The sequence below is a fragment of the Leopardus geoffroyi genome, chromosome A2 (genome assembly GCF_018350155.1).
Source record: "Leopardus geoffroyi isolate Oge1 chromosome A2, O.geoffroyi_Oge1_pat1.0, whole genome shotgun sequence".
In the NCBI taxonomy this organism is placed as follows: Eukaryota; Metazoa; Chordata; class Mammalia; order Carnivora; family Felidae; genus Leopardus; species Leopardus geoffroyi.
Genome location: NC_059331.1, coordinates 91,927,151 through 91,954,247, shown reverse-complemented (window position 1 = coordinate 91,954,247; position 27,097 = coordinate 91,927,151). Strand labels below are relative to the sequence as shown.

At 33.2% G+C, this 27,097-nt stretch overlaps 2 protein-coding genes across 8 annotated transcripts in view; one reads left to right on the top strand and one right to left on the bottom strand.

Moving 5' to 3' along the window:
• Positions 1 to 27,097, top strand: part of ABCB1 (ATP binding cassette subfamily B member 1) — a 242,136-nt gene that overhangs the window by 739 nt on the left and 214,300 nt on the right. The window lies entirely within an intron of this gene.
• RUNDC3B (RUN domain containing 3B) overlaps positions 1 to 27,097 on the bottom strand; it is a 148,529-nt gene that overhangs the window by 75,371 nt on the left and 46,061 nt on the right. For 2 of the 6 annotated variants that reach the window (XM_045494700.1, XM_045494702.1), the window contains exons 3-5: positions 18,294 to 18,344; positions 12,436 to 12,569; positions 1,476 to 1,561 (exon numbers count right to left, since the gene is read on the bottom strand). In XM_045494700.1, coding sequence (XP_045350656.1) covers positions 1,476 to 1,561; positions 12,436 to 12,569; positions 18,294 to 18,344 — 271 coding nt within the window. Of the gene's footprint in view, positions 1 to 1,475; positions 1,562 to 12,435; positions 12,570 to 15,353; positions 15,750 to 18,215; positions 18,345 to 27,097 lie in introns of those variants that run through there. The other 4 variants (XM_045494701.1, XM_045494704.1, XM_045494705.1 and 1 more) reach the window with 3 other exon arrangements.

The following is a 27,097-nucleotide window of genomic DNA, read 5'->3' as shown; positions in this document are numbered from 1 at the left end:
GCACAGGAGATGTTTATTGTGTAAACTTCATTTTGATTTCATTGATTTAGGATTTATAGGTTTGATCTATGAGATTCTTATACTACTTTTATCTTCAAAACCTTAGTATCCTCAATATTTAGTATCTTCCATAATTAAACTTATTTACTAGAAATAATAAATAGAAGTAACAAAATTTTCATTTCACAAAGTTCATCTCAAACATCTAAGAGTTCATCATTTCACTGCCCAAGGAATCATACTGCAATAAAAGAATTCAGTAAGTATATATCAAACAATTATGTGACATGATGGAAGTGTTAGTGATATGACAGTAATCATTTGATAGTAATAAGTGTATCAAATCAACATGTTGTACACCTTAAACTTCAAAATATGTCAATTATACCTAAGTGGGAAAAAAACAAAGCAAAAATGTATCATAATAAATGCCTAGATTTTCTCAAAATCCAAAATGCCAAATATTGCAACAGGACATGGAAATTAAGATTCCAGATATAGGAGTTCTTTATATATGGCCCTAATGGCTCTATCAAAACTGGTTTATAGTTGTCACTCTTTTCTTCTCTTTCAGAAATATGATTTATGAGGTAGTAATATGTATGGTAATTTAGAAGTGCCTAAGGCAGTGTGGTCCAATAGAATGTTCTACATATGTGCTGTCCAGTTTGGTAGTCATTAGCTGCACATGCCTACTCAACACCTGAAATGTGACATGGCAACTGAAGAAGCGATTTGGTAATTTTATTTACTCTTAACTGACAGTAATTTACATGGTGGCATGTGGTTAGTGGCCACTGTATTGAATAGTACATGTTTAAGGTACTGAAAGTACTGAATATTTTCATTTACAAATACTTTTGAAATGCAGAAAATCATTTTTTTAACAACAGTTATAAGCATAGAGATTAGCAGACCACAGTTTTATAGGAATGCCTGTTGTCCTAATATGTACCTTTTATCATTGTAAAAAAGTAAAGTCACATGGCACAGTATGTCATCTCTTACGTGTATACAACCTAAGAAAAACAACACTAGTCTAGCCTGCCTTAAAAAGACAACTGAGCAATCACTAGTTATATGTATGAATTAAATGAAAGAAATAAAATAAATATAATATAGAAAGAGAAAGAATGCTATAGGAATCTGATGGTGAGATTTTTCTTCAAATTGGTCAGGGAAAAGCCTGTGGAGAGAATGAACTTCAACTATTAAAAGTGTGAGAAATAGAAATGATTCAGAAAGATACTCTAGGTATAATGTAAAGCCTGAAAAGATAAACCCAAGAAGATGCATGATTAGCTGACAAATGGCATTTTCCTGAGAAGATAGTGGATTTACCTGAGCAGTACAAAAAAAGAGGAAATAAAATAGCTAAGGACTTAGGAAACGAATGAATCTTCATCTTATTCTTACTTCTAATCTTTAGGTGATTCTTTTAAATATATATTTGAAAATCAAAAAGACTTTTAAACCTGGTTGTTTTGAAGTCTCTCAGAGCTGTAGAGATGTATTCAGATAAATGTTTTTCCATGAGTGCTACTCTAATCCAGGCTCTACCCTAAAAGGAAGAAGAAAGAATCAAATGTGAAAAAAAAATTACAGGTTAAAAAAATATTTAACTGTCATCAAAAATATAAGCATTTTAATATGTAAATAACAATTCAGTCAAAATATACATTTGATAAAGACTAAAAAATATTTAAGTAGATAAGAACAGGTAGGTTTTGATTATATAAAGTTTGTTTTTTTGTCATTTGCTTCTCTAAATATATAGGGTACCGTATGTCATACTAATTTTCTATCAGCTGTAGGGAGGTAACTATTAATATTGAGTTACTCGGGTCAGAGACTTTACGTAACTCTACTTCAATGCCCAAATTAACATGCTAATTAAAATGAGTCCCCTTATAAAACGTGAACAGCAGAGTCCATTCTTTTTTTTTTAAATGACCATTGCCACACCACTTGTTTAAGAAAATTTCCCACCTATCCTTCCAGAGGGAGGTTTTAGATAACTAATATTGAACCAAATTTCATTACGTACCATGCATCCAAATCATGAGTTACTGAGTTTGCACCCGTAACATTCTAAAACTATTACCAAATATTTTAACTGGAAAAAACAAACTCACAATAAAGTTACACAAAACCATATATTCTAGTAGAAAATCACATAAGCAGACAATTCTGACTAAATGTGAATAATTTTACTTTTGAAAGGGGTAATATCATTCAATAGTTGAGACTAGCCAGTTTTGTTTTTGTTTTTTTTTAATAATCCAAAGCATTTCTCCTGGACTCTGTTTAAAATTAAAGAATATAAGAGGTCACATTTGTAATGAGAATTTTTTAATTCGATTGCTTTCATTTTCACGCAGCCCTCCCACCAATCTCCAGAAAATCTATGAAGATTAATGAGACAGAAAATCAAAACAATGCAATGGCAGTTGAGAATAAAGGTGACGCTAATCATTATACATGATGGTCAATCACCTGGTATGGAGAAAAAAAGCATTTTTTAAAAAGTTTACTTATTTATTTTTGAGAGAGAGAGAGAGAGAGAGAGAGAGAGAGGGAGAGAGAGGGAGGGAGGGAGGGAGGGAGGGAGGGAGGATGAGCAAGCTGGGGAGGGACACAGAATCCAAGAAGGCTCCGTACTGTCAACACGAGAGGCCTGACACAGGGCCCAACTCACAAACCATGAGATCTGAACTCACTCACGAACCCTGAGATCATGACCTGAGCCAAAATCTTGAAATCATGACCTGAGCCAAAATGGAGTCTGATGCTTAACCAACTGAGCCACCCGGGTGCCCAGAAAAAAACAAAAAACAAAAAACACACACAACATTCTTTAGAAATGTCTATAACTCTAGTGAATTCACCAAACCTCTGGATAGGAAAGATCAAAAAGGAGTCAATCTAGACAGTGGTAAAACCTGACAAACTAGAAGCAGAAGTATTGTGAAAAAAAGGAACGATATGAATGTGATTAGCAGGGCAGTCAATTTGTTCATCCAACTCAAAACCCCTTTTAGTTTGCCCAGGGCTCAGTCCATTATTCCTGCTGAGTAAGCCTTGGGGAACCTACAAAGCAGTGGCTGATCAGAACAAAAGGAAGGAAGAAGCAAGCCATTGGTCAGCAGTCTCAAGTTTCTCTCCTGAAATTTCCTTTGAAAGACACAGAGACTGGTAGTGGTGGTTTGAATCAAAAGGCCATGATTTCACCAGAGCAGAAGGTGGGAGAGTTGCTCGCCAGAGAAAGACACAGGAGACTGTGCTATTGCTAGATAAGAAATGTGGGGAAAGCCCTGCTTCCTGATTTATTAATTTCAATTCATGCAAAACTGGCCTGCACCTAATTTCCTGTCCTTGTATGTTTGTGGAATTCTCTATTATATTGTGATAATACACTGTGCTAATTTTAAGTTTCTTTTCTTTCAACAAAAGAACTTTTACTAGAACAGGAGATAAACAGACTTATAAAAGTTGTTGGGGCCATAAAGTGGGAAAGCCTTACAGCTTGGCTTAATTAATATATGCTTAGCTCTGGCTTAAGATACATTAAGATATTTATATACATTAAAATACTTAATCTTCTCAAGAATTGTGTGAGTTACAATACTAGCCCTACTTTACTCTATGAGGAAACAAAAAACAGACACATTGAGAAGACAGGAAACATCTCACCACCAAACCAACCAACCTAACTGAACTAAAATCTATACGCTCTATATACTCTACCTTCCCTCCTGTTTCAGGGGATAACCTATAATCATTTAAGAGAGTAAAAAAACAAATTACAGAGTAGGCAAAGATATCTGCATTATATACATATGACAAAAAGCTCTCATTTATAAAATACAAATAATTCTTACAAATCTATAAGAATAACTCAACTAAAAATTGGGCTTGCAAGGGAAAGACTTTATAGATTCTACTTCTTTAGTGGGTACCAAAATATTCAGATGTTTTCTTCCTTTTTAAGTTAGTTTTATTATTTTTTTCAAAGAATTTGTCCATTTCATCTAAATTTTAAAATTCCTAGGTATGGTGACTTGGTTAAGTGTGCTACTCTTGATTTCAGGTCAGGTCAAGATCTTGTGGTTTGTGAGCTTGAGCCCTGCGCCAGTTTCTGTGCAGACAGTGCAGAGCCTACTTGGGATTCTCTCCTCTCCCCACCTTGGAATAAATAAATAAACCTTAAAAAAATAAAATTTATAGGTATGAATTATTCATAATATCCTTTTAGGATTTTTAATGCCTATATGGCCTATGGGGTTGGTTGGCCTACTTCTGATACTGGTAATTTATAATCTTTTTCTCTGTATGAATAGTCTTGTTAGAAGCTTACCAATTGTATTAATCTTTTTAAAACCACCACCTTTTAGTTTTGTTGAGCTTTTTCTATTGTATATATTTTTTCAATTTAATTGATTTTTTTCCCTTTATTTCTTTCCTTCTTTTTGGATGTATTACTTTTCTTAAATAGCTTCTTGAGATGAAAACCTTGATCAATGACTTTCAGCCTTTATTTTTTTTTAATACATGAGCCTACGTAAGTCTTTTTTTCTCTAAGCACAAATTTTACATGTTATATTTTCATTATCACTACTTTCCATTTATTTTTCCATTTTAATTTTAACTTCTTTCATCCGTGACTTATTTAGAAGTCCTTCTCAATTTTTACTCACATAAGCATTTTCTAGTTATATTTTTGTTATTAATTATAGCTTAATTCCACTGTGATCAGAGAACACATTTGAGATGATTTCAATCTGAAATTCAATGAAATGAATTGTAATTCAGCATATGATCAATTTTTGGATAAGTTCTGTATGTGTTTGGTTTGAATGAATATTTTGAATGAATATTTATACATTCTTACATACTTCAGTTCTCTGGTACTACTAATCCTTATTAATATTTTCTACTACAATTACTTAAAAGTCTACTATCTGCATCTCCAATAGACCTGTTTCAATTACCTTTTTTTATTTCTTAGTTTTGGTCATTAGATCTTGTTTCCTGATATGCATAGTGAGCAGTTTTTGACTGAATACTGGACACTGTATATAAAAGTTTGTAGCTGCACTAACGCTACCTTTCTCTAGAGTAGATTTATTTTTGCTCAGGTAGGAAGGGAGTGTACTTAAACGTCACTTTTCACTGTTTAAGGGCACCAACTGTAGGACTTTTTTGGGCTGGTCTTTGTCTGAATATCTCTTACTCCCAAGGTGGAATCTTTCTGGGGTCACAAATAAAAGTCTACAGTATTTTACAAGGCCCCTCCAACTTGTTTGACCTTAAACTCTAACCTCTTTATCTCCAGACCAAAACTGTGAAATCTTTATAATCAGCTTTTTTAGCTTCCTACCTGCAACTTTCAGCCTGGTTTATGAGACTTTTGCTCTATGCTTCAAGTAGCTAAAAGTTGGCAAACACCTCACAGGAAAACTGCATGTATAACTTCAGACACATCTGTCTGCAGCTATCTCAATAAAGTCCTGGTTTCAGTGGCAGGTCCAAGCTCCACCTTCTGTTTCTCTAGCCTAGAGAAACTAAAAGAATTCCCAGCACTCTCTGATTGACTCTGTATCAATGATGTGAACAGACAAATGTCCTTAGGCTAACAGCCAAGATGAAACTAGGGCTCACACCTCATGTACGATCCTTCTCTCTAGTATTGTGGCCACTTAAGTCCTCATGCCTTGTCTGTTCTCTTATGTCTTAAATTTATTGTTTTGTGTATTTTATCCAAACTCTACAGTTGTTGGCAGAAGGGATGCTCTGATACAAGCTACTCTGTCATCACCAGAAGCAGAAACTGGTTCATTTCTCACTTCCAGGATCATCTTTTTTTTTTTTTTTTTTACTTCAGTTATATCCTTCTACTATGACTCTCTCCCTCCATGTGCATTCTCCATACTGCACTCAGTTGATCTTTTTGAAATGCAAACTACATGACAATACTCTATTATTTAAAAAAATTAAAAGAAAGAAACCCTCAAGTAGCTCCCCATTGCATTCAGAGTAATATCTAAACTCTTAACATACTCTGCTTCCTCTGCTTACCATTTGAACAGCACATTTCTTTCTGTAATTCACATCCTGGCTCAAATGTTGCTGCATCACACAAGCCTTCCCTACCCAACCTATCTAAAAGAGTGTCCTTTCTTCCACCACTCTGATCACTTTCTAACTTAACCTGTTTCATTTTTTTAAGGCCCCTGAGATTATATTATATATACACTGATTTGTTATAATTACTGAAACATTACACAACATTTGTTCTCTGCCATCTTTTCACCAATGCCACTGTATCCTCAATATTTATTAACAGTTCCTAGCACACAGTAGACAGTCAATATATACTTGTTGAATAAATGGATAAAACTAAAGTAGATAAGTAACTTGCTCATTGCCAGTAGGCATTAGAGGTACCAGTGACAAGTGGGGAAAAGGAATGATGTGAGGAAAATGGTCTTTCATAAAGATTCATATGAACTTAGTATTTAAAATGGAAAGAATGTAAAACAAATGGGCAGAATCAGAGTATTTCTGGTTTCTGCCTAGGAAACCGTTTTTTTATTTTTAAAGCTCCCCAAGTATGTCTGCCATTCTTCCAGGTTTGCAGCCATCACAATAAAGAATTAGGAATAGGAAACGTCAAGCGGTGGTTTAAGGGACAAGAGGAGACAGATTTGTTAGTAATAGAAAATGATTATAAAAATCATGTCTTCACAAATCTCTCTTACTGTAAAGTTCTAGTATTTGATAACTCTAGTGTATCTGTGATTAATAGCCCCACTGTCCCTACCTCTTTTGGTAGAAAATTTGGCTAACCTGCCTCTAAGAAAGAGCAGTGATAAAGTCAGCTTCTGAATAAAGGAAAAAGTATACAAGAGGATGAGACCAAAAAAGACCAGGAAGGATTGGGGATTTCTGTCCTAGAAATGTGTTAAGGACTGCATTCACAGTTCTGACATAGTATAGGTGCTCAAAAATGTATCAGATGAAAGAATGCATGAATATATGAATGGCTGGTATGGCCAGCATATTCAGAAATTGGTCCAATATGTTAAACTCAAGAACCAAAGAAATGTACAGAGTAAGCAACCACAAACCAGGAAAGCTTAACTTAGCCACAAACAAGAACTGTTCTTAAAAACACAGAAAAAGAGGGGCACCTGGATGCCTTAGTCAGGTGAGCATCTGACTGTTCATTTTGGCTCAGGTCATGATCTCATGGTTCATGAGTTTGAGCCCTGCCTTGGGCTGTGCGCTGACAGTGTAGAACCTGCTTGAGATTCTCTCTCCATCTCTCTCTTCCCCTCCCCCACGCTTGCTCTCTTTCTCTCTCAAAATGAACTTAAAAAAAAAAAAAGAACCATTAAAAACAAAGAAAAAGAAAACTACAAAAGATAGGCAGGAAGGCAAGAAGAACTCAAGAACAGTATAGAGCTCATATGCTGGAATTGCTGTTGCCTCACACAACAACAAAAACAGAAGGAGGAAAAGAATTTCTTGAGCTTGAAATCAGTTGGAATACTAAGAAAATCCAATGGAAATATATGTAAGATCAGTAACAGTGGTAACTAAGGATCCATTTAGGGAATTTCTGTCAGAAATCACCTATTACGCTGATAAGTAATCAGTCCAACAGCAGATGGGAAAGATGGGTGTGTTCAGAATAGAGTAAAATAAATGCCCTTTGCGATGAAGTTAGTTTTCTAAGAGTGCTAATTCTAGTCTGAAACTTAAATAAGAAATCCCATATACAGAAATCCCATTCCCAGAACCTCTGCGTATTGTAGAAAGAAGAGCTGCTGATACACCTGAGATGTAAAGATTACAGAAATGATCTTTAATTCAAATACTGTATTCCACCGTTAGGCTTTCTTTAAGCCCTGGCAAATAGGTTCAGCTGGACAAAGACTGAGCAAAGAAAGGGACTGTCAGCATTTCACAGATCTCAGCTCAGAGTGACCAAGTATCAGATCTCCCATGGTGGCAAGTTTCTATGATGTGAATCTGAGTTGTACAGTAGTTGTAGGACACAGACAATCCTGATTAAAATCAATGCAACTAAAGTTAAAGAAAGTTTCCATACTGAATTAGTCATTGTTCTGTAAGGTATCTTGTCTTCCAGTGCTTAGTATGTCATCCACATAACCCTAAAGGTGTAATCAAAGTTATTCTGCTTCTTATATAGAATTCAAAAATGAAGATCTGCTTGGTCCCAGGTGTATTGAGTTGCACATTGTTTAGCAGGTAAATTTGATGCTGTGGTTCTGATAAGTTTTCACAAATGTCAAAACTGGATGTGAGTGCTGTATAGGCTAGTAGTTACTCCTGAAAGCAGCTCGAAGTCTCAATAAACCAGCCATCTAAGGTATTTGCTTAATCCTTCAATCCTGACAGCTGGCATTAGCACGTGTGATTTAATAAGTAGATTAAATACTTTGTTCTTCCCACCACAATGAATAAAGACAGAAGTAATATTTGCTTGTAGACTTTCCCCAGCATAACCAGGCAAATCACTGATCTTTCTTTCCCCAGTAAATGGAATCTATTTGAGGCCTGAGCAAACAAAGATATAAATGCCAGATTTTGGAACCTGATTATTATGCAGTGATATTCAACACTGGTTTTTTACAGAATAAATATTAACTCTCTCTGATGGGCAGCACCTTGCTGTGCAGGGCCTATTCCCAAGAGTCTCATTAAGAGAGGTAGTCAGCTGGGTTTTGCATTTATGTGTTACACCCAAGTCCAAATGCTACATATCTAATGTGTGTTAACTTCACAATTACCTTTTGTATTTTGGTATACGCTAGTTCTATAAATATATTCTCTCCTATACTGAAGGGGTTTAGAATACACTTATTATCAATCGCTTCTACTTTTAATTTGAAAATAAGAAAATAAAGTTTACGTAACACCTGGGACACTGTCTATTTTTATACACTTCATTCATTCAAATTACATCTTGCCTTTTAATCTTAACCTACAGAAGAAAAGATTTTTTTTAATTTTAAAAATATTAAAAAAAATTTTTTTTCTTGAGAGCAAGCAAGTGCAAGCAGGGGAGAGGGCCAGAGGGCAAGACAGAGAGAATCTTAAGAAGGCTCAAAGCTCACCACAGAGTCCCACACAGGGCTTGATCCCACAGCCCTGGGATCATGGCCTGAGCCAAAACCAAGAGTCAGATGTTCAACCAACTGAGCCACCCAGGAGCCCCCAATATGATTCTTAAACCATGAAGAAAACATGAAAGGAAACCTGATATAAACTCAACTAAGATGCAAAGGAGAATTCAGAGTGTACATTTTCTAAACCTGTAGTCAATCAGATAATTCAAATGTAAATAAATGCATAAATTCAATAGTTTGAGAAAACAGAGGCTAAAGGGACTACTAACACAATATTATAGCTAAGAAGAAAGCCATTAAAATAAAAGACAAGTTTTAAACATCTATAAGAAAAAACTTTTTCAATAATCTAGCTATAATTGACTTAAAAATGAAGACATTTATTGGCTTAAAAAATGTGTGACACAGGGAAGAAAACTGATTCAAACTAATAAAGTTCAAAGACAATGAAACAGAAAGTTAACCATTGCTCAGACTGGCGGCAGTGAAGGAGGCAGCAGTGGTTTCACAAAATGCAATCTACAGCCCTAGTTTTCAAAAGGCACCAAAAATCACAGCTATCAACTTTATCCAAAAATACTTATATAGTAAAATTTAAAAATATTTAACTATCTTTCTAATTATGTCACTTAAATATTATAAATCTCATTTTAAAAAACATTCAGTTTATGTATTACAAAATGTTTAACTTTAATATATCTTTATCAATTTTGCTAACTAATAATTTTCCAGAAGAAAAAATACGCTAAATAAAAACAGATGCAGGAACAATAAACTTGGAAACTATACTTCTGAAATATGATTGCTATACTATTTTCATTTATTATAGAGACTTGTAATTTATAAGTTTGTAACTATGAAATAATGAATTGAACTGAATTATGTCTTGATCTTACAATTGTATGTATCTGTTTTCAATCTTTATTTTCTACCCGGGTTTCATGCTGTAACTCTTAAGTGTCAAAAATAGTAAGGAAAGCTAGTATGATGATCCAGTAAAAAAAACAAAACTCCTAAACTAAAGCTGATATAGGTTATATCAGCAACTCAGACCTATTATAATCTTAAAAATATTGAGGACTCCAAAGTGCTTTTATATAGATTATATCTATTGATATTTACTGTATTACAAGTTAAAACTGAAAACTTCTAAAATATTAGATAAAAAATATATAAAATTCTAAAATTAGATAATATATATACATATAAACCCATTAAATGTTAATGTAAATAACATCTTTTATTAAAAATAACTCTCTTGGGGCGCCTGGGTGGCGCAGTCGGTTAAGCTTCCGACTTCAGCCAGGTCGCGATCTCGCGGTCCGTGAGTTCGAGCCCCGCGTCGGGCTCTGGGCTGATGGCTCAGAGCCTGGAGCCTGTTTCCGATTCTGTGTCTCCCTCTCTCTCTGCCCCTCCCCCGTTCATGCTCTGTCTCTCTCTGTCCCAAAAATAAATAAACGTTAAAAAAAAAAATTTAAAAAATGTTTGTTAAAAAAATAACTCTCTTTTCCTAAACAAAAATATTAGTGAGGAAAGTAGGTCTGTTTTATATTTTTTCAAATCTTTTTTTTTTATTTTTTTTAATGTTTATTTATTTTTGAGGAAGAGAGAGACAGCACAAGTGGGAGAGGGGCAGAGAGAGAGGGGGATAGAGAAAGCAGGCTCTAGGCTCCGAGCTGTCAGCACAGAGCCTGATGTGGGTCTCAAACTCACCGACCACAAGATCATGCACAGAGCCCGATGTGGTCCTTGAACTCAGGGACTGCGAGATCATGACCTGAGCCAAAGTCGGTCGTCCAACTGACTGAGAAACCCAGGCTCCCCTCAAATCTTTTTAATGTATGGCTTAATAAACGTGAACTAGGTATCTGCTGCTGCATTCAATCTAAGGTGTTGTTTTGGCTGAAGCATATGAAGGCAATATAATCTAGCCTCACTAGATACACAGTTGAAAAAGGACACCTTTTATTTTTATAGCCTTTTTGGATAATTGTGGACATTCTCCTTTGATTCTACATTAAAATTCAATAACTGAGAATTCCTTAAAGGCTAACAGCAACATGGAATCTATAACCCTATCAATGAACTCTTCACACTGTATTACATTAAACCCACTGGATAAAATGGATCTTTTACCCATGCATGATTTTTTAATTCCATGCAATGATCATTTGGAAAGTATGAGGTTTGCAGGTTTACCAAATGCTAACACATCTCATTAAACAAGTTAAAAAATACATTTCTAATATCAACATCATTGTTATCAGAAAAGTCTAAGTTCAAGGAAATTGTTGGTCTTAAGATGGTAAATACAAGTTTTTCAAGATTCTAATTTTTACTTCAAAGTTTTGATTTTACCATTGGCAACAAATGCTGTCAGCTGTTTCCCTTGAATTAAAAGGCTTACTTTGTTCATTTTTATTCAAGAAAATTCTACCAAATGCCTAAATCTAAAAAACTATACTTTCTATGCGTTTAAGTAAAAATAGTATTACATGACACAAGTGTCTAATTCAGCTCACAAATTCGAATGGCTACATGAATACTTTTGCTTGTAACAACCATCATATTTTAATATGCTATAAAGCTTTATGTGTACTTTCCATTTTATTACTCAGGATATTAAAAAGACAGGCATTCAATGGCTGAATTTTAATAAAATTAATAATGCTTACTGCACCATCGTGGATATTCTCATGTGAAACAGGCTTTTTTTGTTTTGTTTTGTTTTTAAGACTGAATGCAGTAGGAAGAACACAATGATTACTAGTACAGTTTGATGCCACTGCCCTAATTCATACTAAGGAACTAATAATTCTGCCACCATAGCTTCTGTATCAGCAGTGCAAGTGCCAACATAGCACAAAAACCAAATAACACCCTGGTACTATATGAAAATAGTTGTGACATTATGGACCTCCAGGGTTCTTCAGGACACTGAGGGCCGCTGGGTTACGTAATTCAAGAAATGTACAAACCTCACAGAATAGGAAATATTTTATTGTGCTTCTCAAAAAAAAAATAATAATTCATACTGACTAGCTACAAATCCTTTTGCTATTCCTAAGGCCACAGTGAAGATTCAACAGCATTCTAAAGTAACTACATGCAATTAAAAGAAATGGAAACAAGCCTACAAAAGATGTTAAACTTTGTCAAGTGCTTAATCCCAACAAAGAAAAAAAAATTACATAGCAAAGAGCTCAGAATTTTCTATTTGGGTCAAAACTGTTTAGGATTAGATTATATACATTGCATATTATTATTTATTTCTTACCTTAGCTCTAGAGGAACTGACATTTTCCATATTTTCAATGCTGCAGATACAATTCTGTGAAACCTTCCGGCAAGCCACTCTGATATAGTCCCAGAAGCTACGAGGACTTTCATAACCAAACCAGGTTACTTGACCTTCAGAAGACAAATTGTAATACAAAATAAAAGAAAACTAGACTAGAAAATTCAAAATGCAAGAATAAAATTCTAAAAAATAAAGACAGCATATGTACTATAGTGAAAAGGGTAATGATCTCATTGGCCAAAAGCCTTAAATCTAGTCCTGCTCTACTTTTAATTAGTTGTGCTACTTTAGGCAATTTATTTAATGGATTTGGATCATAGTTTTCTCAACAATAAAACCAAACAAATCAAAGAAAAAGGGACTAGAGACTAACCATCTGGTAGATAGCACCCAGAAAACCCTCCTTATGGTTCTAGTTAACCATTAATTCACATGTCACCGGTTGCATTCTAAACCTTTCTCTACGTAGAGAAACAGAAAAAATAATAACACAACCCCGTTCCTCCTCTTCACAAGGAAACTTCAAAGAAATAAAACAATGTGTGGTCTACCCTCTAAGTAACATGATGAATTAGAATCCTGCATTCACTGATCATTCATTATCTACCCAATCGTTCCCATCTAAAAAGCCATCAAGTTTCCCTCTGTCATTCATCTGCTCTCTTCTAGTTGGCAAACCATCAAAATTCATTCAGGCATTTACCATTATAATTTTTTTCAGATTTGGGTAATTATGGGTCTGTTCACAAAAAAATGTTCTTTTGTGTTATCTCCTATTAGTATTACTATTTCTATGTGGGACTCTTCAGTGGTGGATCTGTGGGAGCCATTTTGTATTCTGAGCATTTTTAAGCAGAATGTAAGAGACATCTTAATACTTTCTTTAGTTTTTCTGGAATGATTAGTCTTACCTAAGGAAGTTGTTTAATCTTAATGTAGAAGCATCTTAAATCTGTGCTTCCTTATCTATCTATCTATCTATCTATCTATCTATCTATCTATCTATCTATCTATCTATCTCAAATCTTCCTTTCCCCCGTAATAGTTTCTCTCTAGCAACATCAAAAGCGTTCTTGTCGGCAAGCACTGTCTTAGGAGAACTGTCTCTAATGATACTTCAGTGGTTTCCAACCACAGGAGCTCAAAACAGTAACTGGGCTGCTTTTTAAAAAATATACATGCATGGGTTCCACCCCAAGCTAAATAATCAAAACCTTTAAGGGCAGGCCCAGGCATAGGTATTTTTTAAAAAGATCACCTTGCTATTTCTAATAATTTACTTATGGTTAATTAACCAATAGAAATTGTACATATCATGATAGGAAACTTGTATTCATTATTCTGGACATTTTAAAGTTCTTTTCTTCTTGCAACCGATGTATGATCTCTACAGTGGATCAACACCTTCCTATGTGCTGACACAGCACTCTGTGCTTATTTATCCTTATAAATGTTTACCTGATTATCTTACGTATTAGGTGGTAAAATCAGTAAGGCAAGGACTGTCTTATCTGTCTTTAAATCAATCTCTAGCATCTGACACATGCTTGGTTCACAGTAGGCATTCAGAAAATATTTGTTAAACAAATCAACTGGTGAATCAACACAAAAGAGATCATCTTAACTGCATATAAAAATTCGATTTTTAAAATTCTGCATATCTTTTTATAGTGACAGTTCAGAGACAATCTGAGAAGACATCTGCATGCTAGATTACAAATGTCAAACATTCTGGACAAACACACCTTTATCTATATAAATAAAAATACAAAAGCATCTACAAATCTTTACATAACTATTTCTATAACTCAATGTCTCCTTAAAAATCAAAGCTTACTACCTACAAACAGAAATCTATAGGAATACTTAAAATTTCCTGTCTTCCTCTCTAATCTCTCCCTACCACTTTCCTTTGCCCCCTCTGTTCTGTGGGTTAAAAAAAAATTCCTGGTACAGTATCTCAATATACTTTGTTTTTGGGTCAACATCAATTTGTTAGCCATTTGGAGAGGAGGTAAGATGCCTACTGGTTAAGAATATATGCTTTTGAGTCGGGAGGGATCTGAATTAGATCACTTTCTAGCTAATAAGTTAACTTCACTCTGTAAATTGGGTTTCATCTATAAGTTAACAATAATGGTAGTACCTACATGATAACACTGTTATCATGGATTCAATGAGATAATCTGTGTGAGGCAATTAGTAGACAGCCTGGTACAGATGTTAACAATTATTACTACAGTTACTGTTATTATCATACAAATAGTTAAAGAACCCAAGCTCCCCTGTAGTGTCAACGAAGTGGGAATGAGATGCAAAATTAAATTTTTCCCATTACTTGCTCAGAATCTAGGCAAGTCCTTAAAATTTGCTCCCTAATTCAGCCTTTTCACATATCAACCATTTTATATTCACCTCCCCAATATGTCTCTATTCTCAATTAATTTTCTTTGGCTTCTACTAAGTAGGATCATTCCATAATTTAAGATGAGAGGTATGGTTGCCAGACTTCCAAAATAAGGAGATCTTAAAGAAAGGGAATATTACAAGCTTTCTCTGTCAACTTTATTTTAAATCTTCTCATGAGTTTGACATGGCTAAAGAAAATAACTTAAGACGTTTTAAAATAAAGCTGTCAAAAAATCCCAAAACAATAGAACAAAGCCCCATTTTGGAGGAGAGGAAACCAAGATATCAAAAAGCAAAATCTAGGCTAAGGTTAAACAGAAGGAATGGGCACTAAATCTGCGGGACTCCAGATATGGGTAAGATGTGTTATCTATAAGACTCTCACCCAAGAGACCATGGCAAGATTTCCCAGATTACAAACCAAGAGACTAAACAATTAACAGAATGACATATCATCATGATTTGCAGGGCCTTAAAAAAATAACCTGTAGTTATCTCCACAACACTTTTATCTACTCCGCAAACTAGATGTAAGGATAACTTGGCTTGATTCTGCCTTCCTTCCTCTTCCGTGTGCATCATGTCCAAAGTCAAGTTCTTAATTCAAGACACTGAATTTTTCACATTCAAAAGAATCTGTTTTGAATAAGAGAAGGTGCATTCCCTTGTTAGAGCCTCCAAACAAACTCTCGTGTAAATTGTATATCCTAGAATTTTATTTAAATAGTTAAATTCTGCATCTATGAAAAGGTTACATTTAATTGAAAATAATGGAAGTGCTCAACTGGTCACTTGAAATATTATTATTTGAAGACAACTTTTAAACACAGATTAATTGCAAAAGATGTACTGAGAGTATTAGTCTGTAATCACTATTCAACAGAAAAATCAAAAAACAAAGCTACAAGTGGATTGATCACGCCTTCAAAAATAACTATTGAATAAACAATCACTCCTCAAATACTTTCATTTCCTTAAAAATAACCATAAAAGCAAATCACACTTCAAGAAAACAACTAGTTTATATCTTGAAAAAATTTTATTCTGGAGAAGAAATACACTGTCACTAACAGAATTATTTTTAAAGCCCTTGATAAGTGTATAATATGCTTTCAGTTATGTTTTCCTAGAAGTTAACTTTTAGCAATGACAAAGTTAACAAACTTTCCCAAACTTATCAGCATTCCATCATTTTAAGGCAAAGAAAGAAAGAAAGAGTGAAAAGTTAGCTAGACTAAAAGGTAATGTGCTACTAACCAACTATGTGGTATCCTTCCCACCAAACAGCATTATTTTCAGCACCTAACAATGGCCTGTGATCTCTCGGGTCCAATGTTATTCTAAAATTACTCTTCTAAAAAATTTTAAAAATAAAATAAAATTACTCTTCTGTATTACTTAAGTTAGATGTCTGTTCATATCATGCAATATATTTGTGTTTTGCTTATATCTTAGTTCACATCCAGAATGAGACCTTCTGAGAACAAGGACTAAATTTTCTAAAGTGGTTCTCTACTAAGTAGTGGCTAATGGCACATTATCTTTTGATAATACAAAATATAAATGAATCTGTTAAGTGACTTCCTTTCTCCAGCCTTTGTATTAGTGCTTATCTATGTAAAGAGCAAATGAAAAACTGGTCCCACAAATTTAAGTCTTGTTAGTGTTACAATACATCACATCAATGACAATATCAAAGACTACTACCTTGGAACTGTCATTCAACTAGACAAGCAATAAAATACAGTCCCATCAAATTTTAATTGACCACTCTGAAAGTTTTCAGACACTTAAAGGAAAATAGTCACTTGTAGACTGATTGTTGCCAATATATCAGTATTTAGTATACAACTTTAACTTTTCACTTTAAATTTTGTAACAGCAATCCTCAATTTCTTACTGCTAATTTATAAAACTCAGTTTAATATTTTCTATTATAGTTTTGCTAAACAGAGAAAATTCCCATTTCTGCAAAAAGAATCTTTTCCTTTAAAAAAAGTACTATTATTATTTGAGGTTCATATTTATTAGATCACTCAGCTCTGAAAGTAAAATAATGACAATGATAATTAATTTTCTAAGTAAAAGGTCATATATTCTAAAAAGAGGAATCAAATTTAAACACTTTAAAAATACTTTAATTACATATTAAGTTGAATCTTAAGAAGAGTAAATCTAGATTGGATACTCAGTTGTACTTATATTGCTAATGCTGTATGTTACTTACAGGGCATCTCAAGTAAGTCACTTAGCAACTATGAATCATAGTTTACAAAATATGATTATTATTGTTACTGACAATGTCTTATTCACTGGTAAGGAGTTTACCACAAATACCAATAATATGTATCTATACTGTAAAACTGAGTCCATTCTTAACCTTCCACAAAATTTAACATGACCAGGTTCACCAAAAATCCAAAAATTGAATTTGACTTAATAAGCTTTTTATCCCAGTAATTTTACCATCTTTCTGAGTACAAAGGTTTTGTTTTTTCCTTCTACCAGTGTTTTAACATAAGGCTTAGACTACTGGCAGATTGAATTAGAATACTGAAGGCTGAAATCCATAAAGAGAGCAGCACATCAATGTGCAGCCCCAAAGAAATCAAGCATAATTTATTTCAGTAGTGATTAAGGCTATATGTAGAGAACATGAAACAAACGAAACTGTTTAAAATGATTACTTGTGGAAATGAGGGTTAATAAGAAGACATTTGTTTTCTACTTTCTATCTTTTGTCTTAATTATAATCCTTAGAAAGAATGACTATATATTTCTTTTCTAATTAAAAAATGTAACAAAAGGCTAGGTCATAAGTACAGAGCCCAGCAGTGTTTTTGCAGACAGCAGGAACTCAATTAAAAAGTTTTGAATAAGTGAATAAAAGCATGCATTCTACCTGGGAGAAAGGAAACTAAGAAATATATTCCCACTAATGGTTCGAGAATGGCAAAGAAGTTATTGATACTGCCCATGTATGTTTCATTGAGTGACTGTTAAAATCACACAGCTTCCCTAAGCCCCCAGTTAGCATGTAATACAAATATTATTACACAGTAGTTACAAAAACAAGGAAATAACTAATAATTATATTAAGAGTTATAATAAAATGTAAATTACACTGATAGATGTAATTAATAAAAGTCATTAAGACCATGGAACATAGAGAAATGTGGAGGGGGTCACTGAGAAAGGAAGGAAAGTAAATAATTATGTTGAGTGGGTTTACATCAAGATATTAATTTAAAAATTAGCATAAGCATATTTGTGCTCTCTGGATTAACCAAAACAAAAAAAGAAAGCTTTGCAAAACCCATGCAATGTACTAAAAAAGATCACTTAACTGATACAGCCCTCCCCAGTAAGTCAATTCCATGCTCCCGTGCAGCTCAGTGGCGGGAGACATCACCAGCATAGAGTACCTTGAAGAGGTATTTGGAGATGAGCCAGCCATCTGCAACTTTGGGATATCTCTTTAAAAAAAATAAACAACAACAACAACAACACACAGATATTTAAGAAACCTGCTATCAAGTTTACAATTGCAAAGTGAATAGCCCAAATAAGATGGCTACACATTATCTCGATGCAGTAAACACTAGTTTTACCTAATAAATAAAATGAACTCAGTTAAGATGAATATGAGATACACCTAGCACGTAAATCAAGTTGGTCCCTTGTATCCTGTTCTACTGGAGAAGGGAAGGTATTTGCAAGTCACAGAAATAGGTTCCCTGTTTGTGTCAGGGCCATCATTCTTCCCAAAATTGATACGCCAATGTTGACAGGGCAAAAAGAGCAAAAGCTTGAATGAATCTGCTACCTTTGCATCTCAGAATTTATAAGATTGGTTAGGAAAACTAACTACTATTAAACTATTATATTAAACTATACAGCTTATAACATTTTCAACTGTAAAAATATATATACTTTCTACCTGGTAACTTTTGTAAAAGTTATAAGCAAACTCATTCTAAAGATCAGCTCTCTTGCTTTTTTGGCCTAAGAATAGTTAGTATGTTTGTTTGTTTTTTTCTTTTGTGAATTATGAGAACACCACTTAGAGATCAAGTAGAGAGTTGTTCAGTTTAAGGAATGTTAACTAAATGCCTGGTTCATGCAAAATACGTCTTCTACATCTTCCAATTATTGTTTAACAACCACCATGTGGAAAAGTACTGTAAATTGTTGCTTTGTTGTTTCAAAATTCCTAGTATAATTATACAGGAAAATTTCAAAGCCAAATTTCTAAAGTCGCAGTCCCCCAAAATGATCTTTTCGTCTCTCATAACCAAACACTGAAATCTCCAACAGGACATGGTCCCATATACCTTACCAAATATTTATACCTTTTACGAAACCAAACAAAATCAACTGCACAGTCAGTAATGTATGAAAATAAAAGTTAGAAGACATATATAGTTTGCACTATTGGCTACATCTATATGTTAACCACTCACTCTCTATCCTACCTCAATGTATAACATTTTTAACCAACATTAAATTTGGAAACACATATCCAAAAGGAATTATAATTTGGTACCCTAGTTGAAACATGATGTTTACAACATCATGTTGTTACTACAACTACCAGAAAAATGAAAATGTCTCAGCATTGAAATGTAAGTCAGAATAGAATGCTTTTCATTGCAAATATTAAGAATACCAATTCTTAATGTTTAAACCACAATTATTATCTCTGCCCTAAAAATAAGTTATGTGTATTATTTGTAGTCATTAACATAATCAAAAAAGTTATCAATGTAAAAACAATTTCTATGAAAATCTTAAAGAAATTTTACTTCAAAAAATGTATCAAATAAGGTGTATCATGTCCAGATTTATGTCATGACTTAACCCCTGGTATGAAGTAAGAAATAGTTACTAACTCTACTATAAATCACAATTTATAGATTAGGTTTTTTTTAAAGCTGTTAGTATGTTAGCCTTTATGTCCTCATTATGTAAAGTTTTTATTTTGGCTGTAAAATATCACGCAAAAATTTAACAAGTTAAAATGCTGGGGAGCCTGGGTGGCTAAGTCAGTTAAACGTCCTACTTTGGCTCAGGTCCTGATCTCACGGTCCATGGGTTCAAGCCCCATGTTGGGCTGTGCTGACAGCTCAGAGCCTGGAGCCTGCTTCAGATTCTGTGTCTCCCTCTCTCTCTGTCCCTACCCCACTCACACTCTGTCTCTCTCTCTCTCTCTCTCTCAAAAATAAATAAAACATTAAAAACAATTTTTTTTAAGTTAAAATGCTTTCACTTATTTGTAGGACTTAACTGCTTTAATCATAATATAATATCTCACTCTAGGTCAGTTATAAACAACGAGAAGCATCCAGACCAAATAACCATCCACTAGATTCCAAATTATCTGTAATCAAATTTCAACACTGCTTTCATTTTATAGATGAGAAAGAAGAGGCCCAGGGAGAGTCTGCCTAGACCCATTTCTGTTCGCTGTAATTTCATGCTGCTCTATTCATAAGACAAGATTTGACAGATAGAGGAGAATCAGTCAACTGGTTTTGCTGGTTGGTTATGAGTTCTCAATGACAGCCTCAGAAATAGAAAGAAAGAAAGAAAGAAAGAAAGAAAGAAAGAAAGAAAGAAAGAAAGAAAGAAAGAAAGAAAGAAAGAAAGAAAGGAAAAGAAAGAAAGAAAGAAAGAAAGAAAGAAAGAAAGAAAGAAAGAAAGAAAACAGGCAATAAATATCTAGTGTGGCTGGGGTGAATATTTTTCATACAAAATTTAAATTCTTAGCACAGTTGTTGCCAAAAAAGTAAATAAGTGAACCACAAATCACATTATTTCAGAGTGGCTCAAGGAGTTCTGTTTGGAAAAAACGTTCTCATTTGCAACTAAAATAAAACCCTTTGTTATAAAATATAGTAATGTTAAGAGAAAGTGAAACAGTATTTTACCATTAAGTACCTTAGAAAAAGTTTACACAAGACCAAATAAACCAAATAAACAGAAAGTGTTTTTGTTCAAAAACAAAATTCATTCAAGTGCACCATTACAACCATATCACACATACTTATAGTAGGTGTTAACTTAATTTCTGAGATTTCAGCCAAAGAGTCTACTCAGAGATGGGTATAATAAAAGAATATTTAATCATACTGAAAACAGAATTTTCTAACCCAAACAGTACTGAACTTTCACAAACAACTAAAAATAAATGCAACTATAATCTTTTCATGAATGTGGAAACTGGCCCTCAAACAGAAAAGATTACTGACCACAAGTAAATCTGCCTTGGTGATAAGCTGAATTTAATTCTAACGCATGAATATGACATTTATTCTTCAATTTTTTGGCAACAAATGCGCCTCTCTCTCCATCCCTACCCCGCTCATGCTGTCTCTCTCTCAAAATAAATAAATATTAAAAAAATTCTTTTTAAATGACATTTATAGGTACATGGTAGGTGCATTAGAAACAAAACCATTTGTTCATTCATTCAATAATTTTTGAAAACTGAGTATCAAAACTTTGAAAACATTTTACATTTTAAGAGTCATAGTGACTTTAAAGGAAAGACATGTAAAAAGAATTTTAATAAAATAAAAATATTAAGTTACATGAACAAACAACTCCTGAAATTAAAAATGCAGAAAGATGTAGAACATAAAATTATTATGATGCCTTACAAAAATGAACTAAAGTCCATTAAACTATGCAATCTCCTCCCTGTTCTGTAAAAATGAGAAATATGTGAGCAATATTTGAGCATTAAAAGTGATCAAAACTGTTGAATTTATGTATTAAAAAATTTAATGAGACAGCAACTTTCCATTACTTAAACAAAATATAACTTGATAATTACAAGTACTGTAAGTTACTCTATGCTAATTCCACAAAAACCATCAGGTCAAACTGGAAATATTGCATTATTTTTCTGGCTACAAATACAGATAAATAAACATAAGCATGAACTACCATCAGAAACCATTAATTCCTGCTAAATCCAAGAATCTGTATTATCTGGTAGAATTATAAATTTCTTTCCCTCTCTCATGTATTTAAAAAAGATTTTCAAAAATATCTGAGGCAATGTTATCAATAGTAGATATTATTTAAGTATTGTCATAGTATTTTTTTCTATGTGGTATTCACATTCAGAAGCCAAATCTAAATTTGGCATTCTTAATTTAATGGGGTTTGGAAGTAAAGTTCATGTAAAATAAACCTGAAAAATAATCCAAAAATAACAAAGATTAAAACCACTAGTAAATCTCCCATTCTGTAAATAAATAAATATTTAAACTGGGGGATTAAAATTACTCCTTGAAAATTCTGGTTTGGTTGTAAAACATAAAGACCATTTTGTCTGTATCTACAAATAAGTACAAATACTAAAGACATTTTTCTTGCTTTTCACCCGGAAATGCTTACAGCAAATACAGTAATTAAGAGTACTACCACTACAATCATATGGCTCCAAACAGAAGCAAATATCCAAGTATGGGGGGATTATGAGTTTTAGAATTATAAACATTCACAAATTATATAAAACATTATAAAACCAAAAGAAGAAAAATATTTCAGAAGTTTTAAAACAGAAATAATAAACACTCAAATAAAAAATAAGCAGAAATAATACCAATAGTAATCATGTAAAAAGACCACCAACAGGGAGAAAAAAAAGCCATTATTGATCAAAATGGGCTACATTAAAGCTAGTTCCATGTGATGTAAAAAGTTTTTTTTTTTTTTTCTATTCTCGGGTTATTAAGAAAACTCACTCCAGAAAATAAGCAAAGGTCATAATCAGAAAATTACAAAAAAAGATTTTTAATAAACATGAAAATATACTCTATCTCATTTGCAAATAAATGCAAGTTAAAATAACAGAATATTTAATATATTTCATATCAATAAAAGGCCAAAAAGATATTTTCCCCTATCAGGTTAAAAATTTTTAATATTAACAATGATACAATGAGGACATGAAAAAAAAATAACAATTATATACATATTATTGGTACAGCTTTTCTGGTAGACAATGTAGCAACATATATTGAAGTAAGAGTATATAAATCAGAATGTACACCCTATGATTTCAGTAATTGTAACTCTAAGAATTCATTAGCTAGTACCACTAACAGGAAATAATTTTAAATAAATCAGAAAACTACATAAACATAAATGTTCAGGGATAAAACACCATGCTTATGAAAGAGAAAATTAGGAAATAATAAATAAGATATTAATTATGGTTAATTCATGCATTAGAATATTATTCACTTGTTAAATATGAAATGGAAATATACTCAAAAAAAGAAAACATTTGTTCAAACAAAACGTTGTACATGAATATTCACAACAGCATTATTTATGAGAGAAAAAAAGTAGAAACAATCTAATGTTCCTTAACTGGATACACTAAATGTGTTATATCCATATAATGGATAGCCATAAAAGGATGAATGAACTACTCATACACATTACAACCTGCAAGAACCTTGAAAACTTTATGCTAAGTGAAAGAAGCCAAACACAGAAGATCATATATTTTATGATTTCATTTACATGAAATATCCAGAGTAACTAAATCCATAAAAACTGAAAGTAAATTAGTGGTTGCCAGGGAAGTAGGGTGGAGAGAAAAGAAGTAACCACTTAATGGGTATAGAATTTATTTTTAGGGTGATGAAAATGTTCTGGAACCACGCAGTAGTGGATACACTAAATCAGTATTTAGTATATACTGTGAATATACTATATGTGAATATACTAAAAATCAGTGGAATTATACATTTTAAGATGGTTAAAATCATGAGTTTATGATACATTAATCTCACTTAAAACTACTAAAAATAAATTAAATGGAAAATACCATATGGCCATGAAAAGATGCCTACAATACACTAAGGGCAAAATACAGATCATAGCAAAGGCAATACAAATATGTATACATGCATATGCAAATACATATGTAATATATGTAATAGGTATGCCAGCTGCAATTTATATCTGGAATTTTTGGAAGATTTTATTAATACTTCCTACAGCTTTAAACTTGAATATCTTGTCACTTTTAGGAGGAGTAGGGGGAAGAGGAAAGGCAAAAAATGATTGGTAGTCCAAGAAGATAAAAAGTATATACAGAACAAGATTAAATTAAAAAGTCAACTCAAATAGTCTATATGGCAGTTATGGAATAAAATCTTAAAGTGAAGAAAGCAGCTTTTCAAAAGGCATCAGAAAAACAAGAAATAATCATGGCTACAAGTTTAATAGTAAATACAGTATAGGAATAGAATTTAATTGAAAAAGATACAGGAAGAATACAGAAATCTGAGTAACACTTAAATTTTGTCAGTTACTAATTGTTTCCATCATACTTGCTTTAGAAACTAAGGCTTTTTGTCTTTAGATTCTATGCGTTTACTTATTTACTACTGAAACTTAAATGTACTGTATTATATAGAGGTTAATTTTATTTCCTATGCAATTTAAGACACTGAACCAAATATACTGTGCTACATACCATGTTTCAAGAATTACTTGAATAATACGATTTTCTGAGATACAAAATCTGCTGGAGCTTTCCTAAATTTCCAAGTGAATAACTTAAAAGGGTGTTTCTCAGAATGGCCTTGTCCATTGTCTAAAAGCCAAATTCTGCTAACCTTTAGGGCCACTTTCTTATCTCTTATATCATGTTTTGGCCTAAGTATATGGGTTTTTATTGGGTGAGTTGCGTTCCTATGTTACTACAGAAACAATTCCAGTCTCATTTTGTGTGCAAGCCAAGAATCAAAAGTTGGAAGACCTTCAAAATGAACAAAGAAAATTCAAAAGCCACATGAACAGGTTTATATTTATCCATTGTTTCTAACAGTGTTTATATGATACTTCAAAAGGTGGCCTCATGGGGAGGTAACTATTTATCATCTAAGTCAGGAAGAGCTTTGAGGTTCGAGCCAGTGTTCCTGAGCAATGCTAAGTATCATAACAGTTCAACTGTACTGGAGAAATTCTAAAGCATCAAGTCACAGGCGTTCTAACTTATTTTAAGAATCTGAATCCAGACACTGTTAGGAGAAAAACGCAGAGATGATTATTCTTACATCAAGGACTCTTGTTTTCCAACAAATATTCACTGAGTGCCTACCATATCCCAGGCACTAGAGATAGGGGATACATCAATGAAAAAAACAAAGATCTTAGCCCTGGTGAAGCTTACATTTTAGTGGAAGTAAAGACAGACAATACACAATAAACATAATAACTAAGTCACACAGTACGTTAGAAATTAAGACTTAAAAAAGATAGTGCAGGAAAAACAGGTCAGGACTGCTTGGGGGTGAAAGGAAGGGAGGTGAATTCGAATCTAAAATATGGTGGAAGGGTTTAGGCCTCAAAGAGAAATTTTGAAATGGATAGGGGAGTTAACCATGCAGATGTGTAGGAGAAGTATTTTCTGTACACAGGGAGTAATAAACCAAGTAAACACTGCACCAAGGCAGGAATGAGCCTGGTGGAGTCAAGAGAAAGCAAGAGACCGATGAGGCTTAGAACACAGTAATGTAAAAAGCCAAGAGGGGTCCACTGTACACAAGTACAACCAGAAAATAATATTCAGAATCAAGGCAAAATCTAAATTGAATGTGAGTCAGCAAGGCAGTGTTAATAAGTACAATTAGCAGATTAATTCACAGGAAATTTTTTATTGCTGAGTTTATCTATTGTATGGATATATATAATAGTTGGCTTAGCCATTCATCTCATGAAGGAAATTTGGGTTGTTTCCAATTTTAATGATTATGGATAAAGCTGCTGTAAACAGCTCTTGGTGTAAATATAAGTTTTCATTTCTCTTGAGTAAAGGAGGGTCTCATTATATTTGATCACTGTTTTCTTTAATAAATAGTATCTTACTAATTGATAGTCCGCAGTCCTCTATGATACTCAGGTTTTTCATTCTAGTCACTTATATTCCATATAACCTTTACAAGATTCACTACTATATATCCCATCCCCACACCTTCTAGCTGAAGTTTACACAACTGTTTCTGACCACTTTACTACTAAATTTCATATTTTTCTTAAACTGTCTAAACAGTTTAGTCTAGACTACAGTCTATAACCAAAGTCACAGATGACATCTTAAAGAATTAAACTTTAATTTTAATTTGAGCCACTTTTATACTTCTTTCCTGTATAAACCCTTTCCTGACCTGTCCAAGCAGAATTAATTCATTATTCTTTGGTGCTACCTCATGCTCATTAATACTTCTATTATAACTCAGTGACACTACTATACACCTTTATTTGTTAATGTAACCTCCTTCTGCCCTCCAAGACAGAATAGAGTTTCATATGAAAGCATACCTTAATTAATCTCCCGAAACCCCAGCACAGGGCCTAGACTTATTACTAAGTAAGAGAGTGGGACAAAGAGAATAGGTATGTGTATGTGAAAACAATCAGGGGAAAAAGGCAAAGTGGGGGAAAAAAAAAAAAGAGGAAAGTATAGGTGAAGTGCCCAATTTAAGACATATACTCCAGAAGAATTGGAAACTCATGCTATGATTCACTTTCAAAGGAGAGGAAAAGTAAGAGTTACATTTAGCCAAGGAAAATGTGGAAAGGTGATGGTAAAGGAATGCTCTTTGGGGTTTCTTTTTTACCGTGTTGTATGACAAACTACCCAACTCCCTCAAGCAATTGGGGATCAAAGAGTAGGAATTTTAAAAATTATCAGTGAAAAGGTGGTATCTTTCCACATTTCAAAATATTTTAATGAGCAACAATAGAATTTGGATGAGTTATATTTTTTAATTTACAGTAAATTTAATGTTGGTGTATAGTTCTATCATTTTTGAAAAATGCAAGGAGTAATGTAACCAAGACCCTAAGATATGTAACAGTTCCATCATCAAAGAACAAAAGAAAACCAACAAACCATAAAACAACAACTCCTTCATGCTGGTGCTATATAATCAATACTGCCCCTCCTCCTACCCCCTCCCCCCCCAACTCTAACCCATGATCCTATTCTCTGAAACTACAGTTCAGTCTTTTTGACAATGTCATATAAATGGAATCATACAGTATCTAACTTAGTCTTCTTCTTTCATTTAACATAATGCATATGAGATTCATTCATGTTGCCGTGTGTAGAAAAGGGTTTTTTCCTTTTTATTGCTGACTTTGTCCATTGTATGGATACATATAATAGTTGGCTTATCCATTGATCTCATGAAGG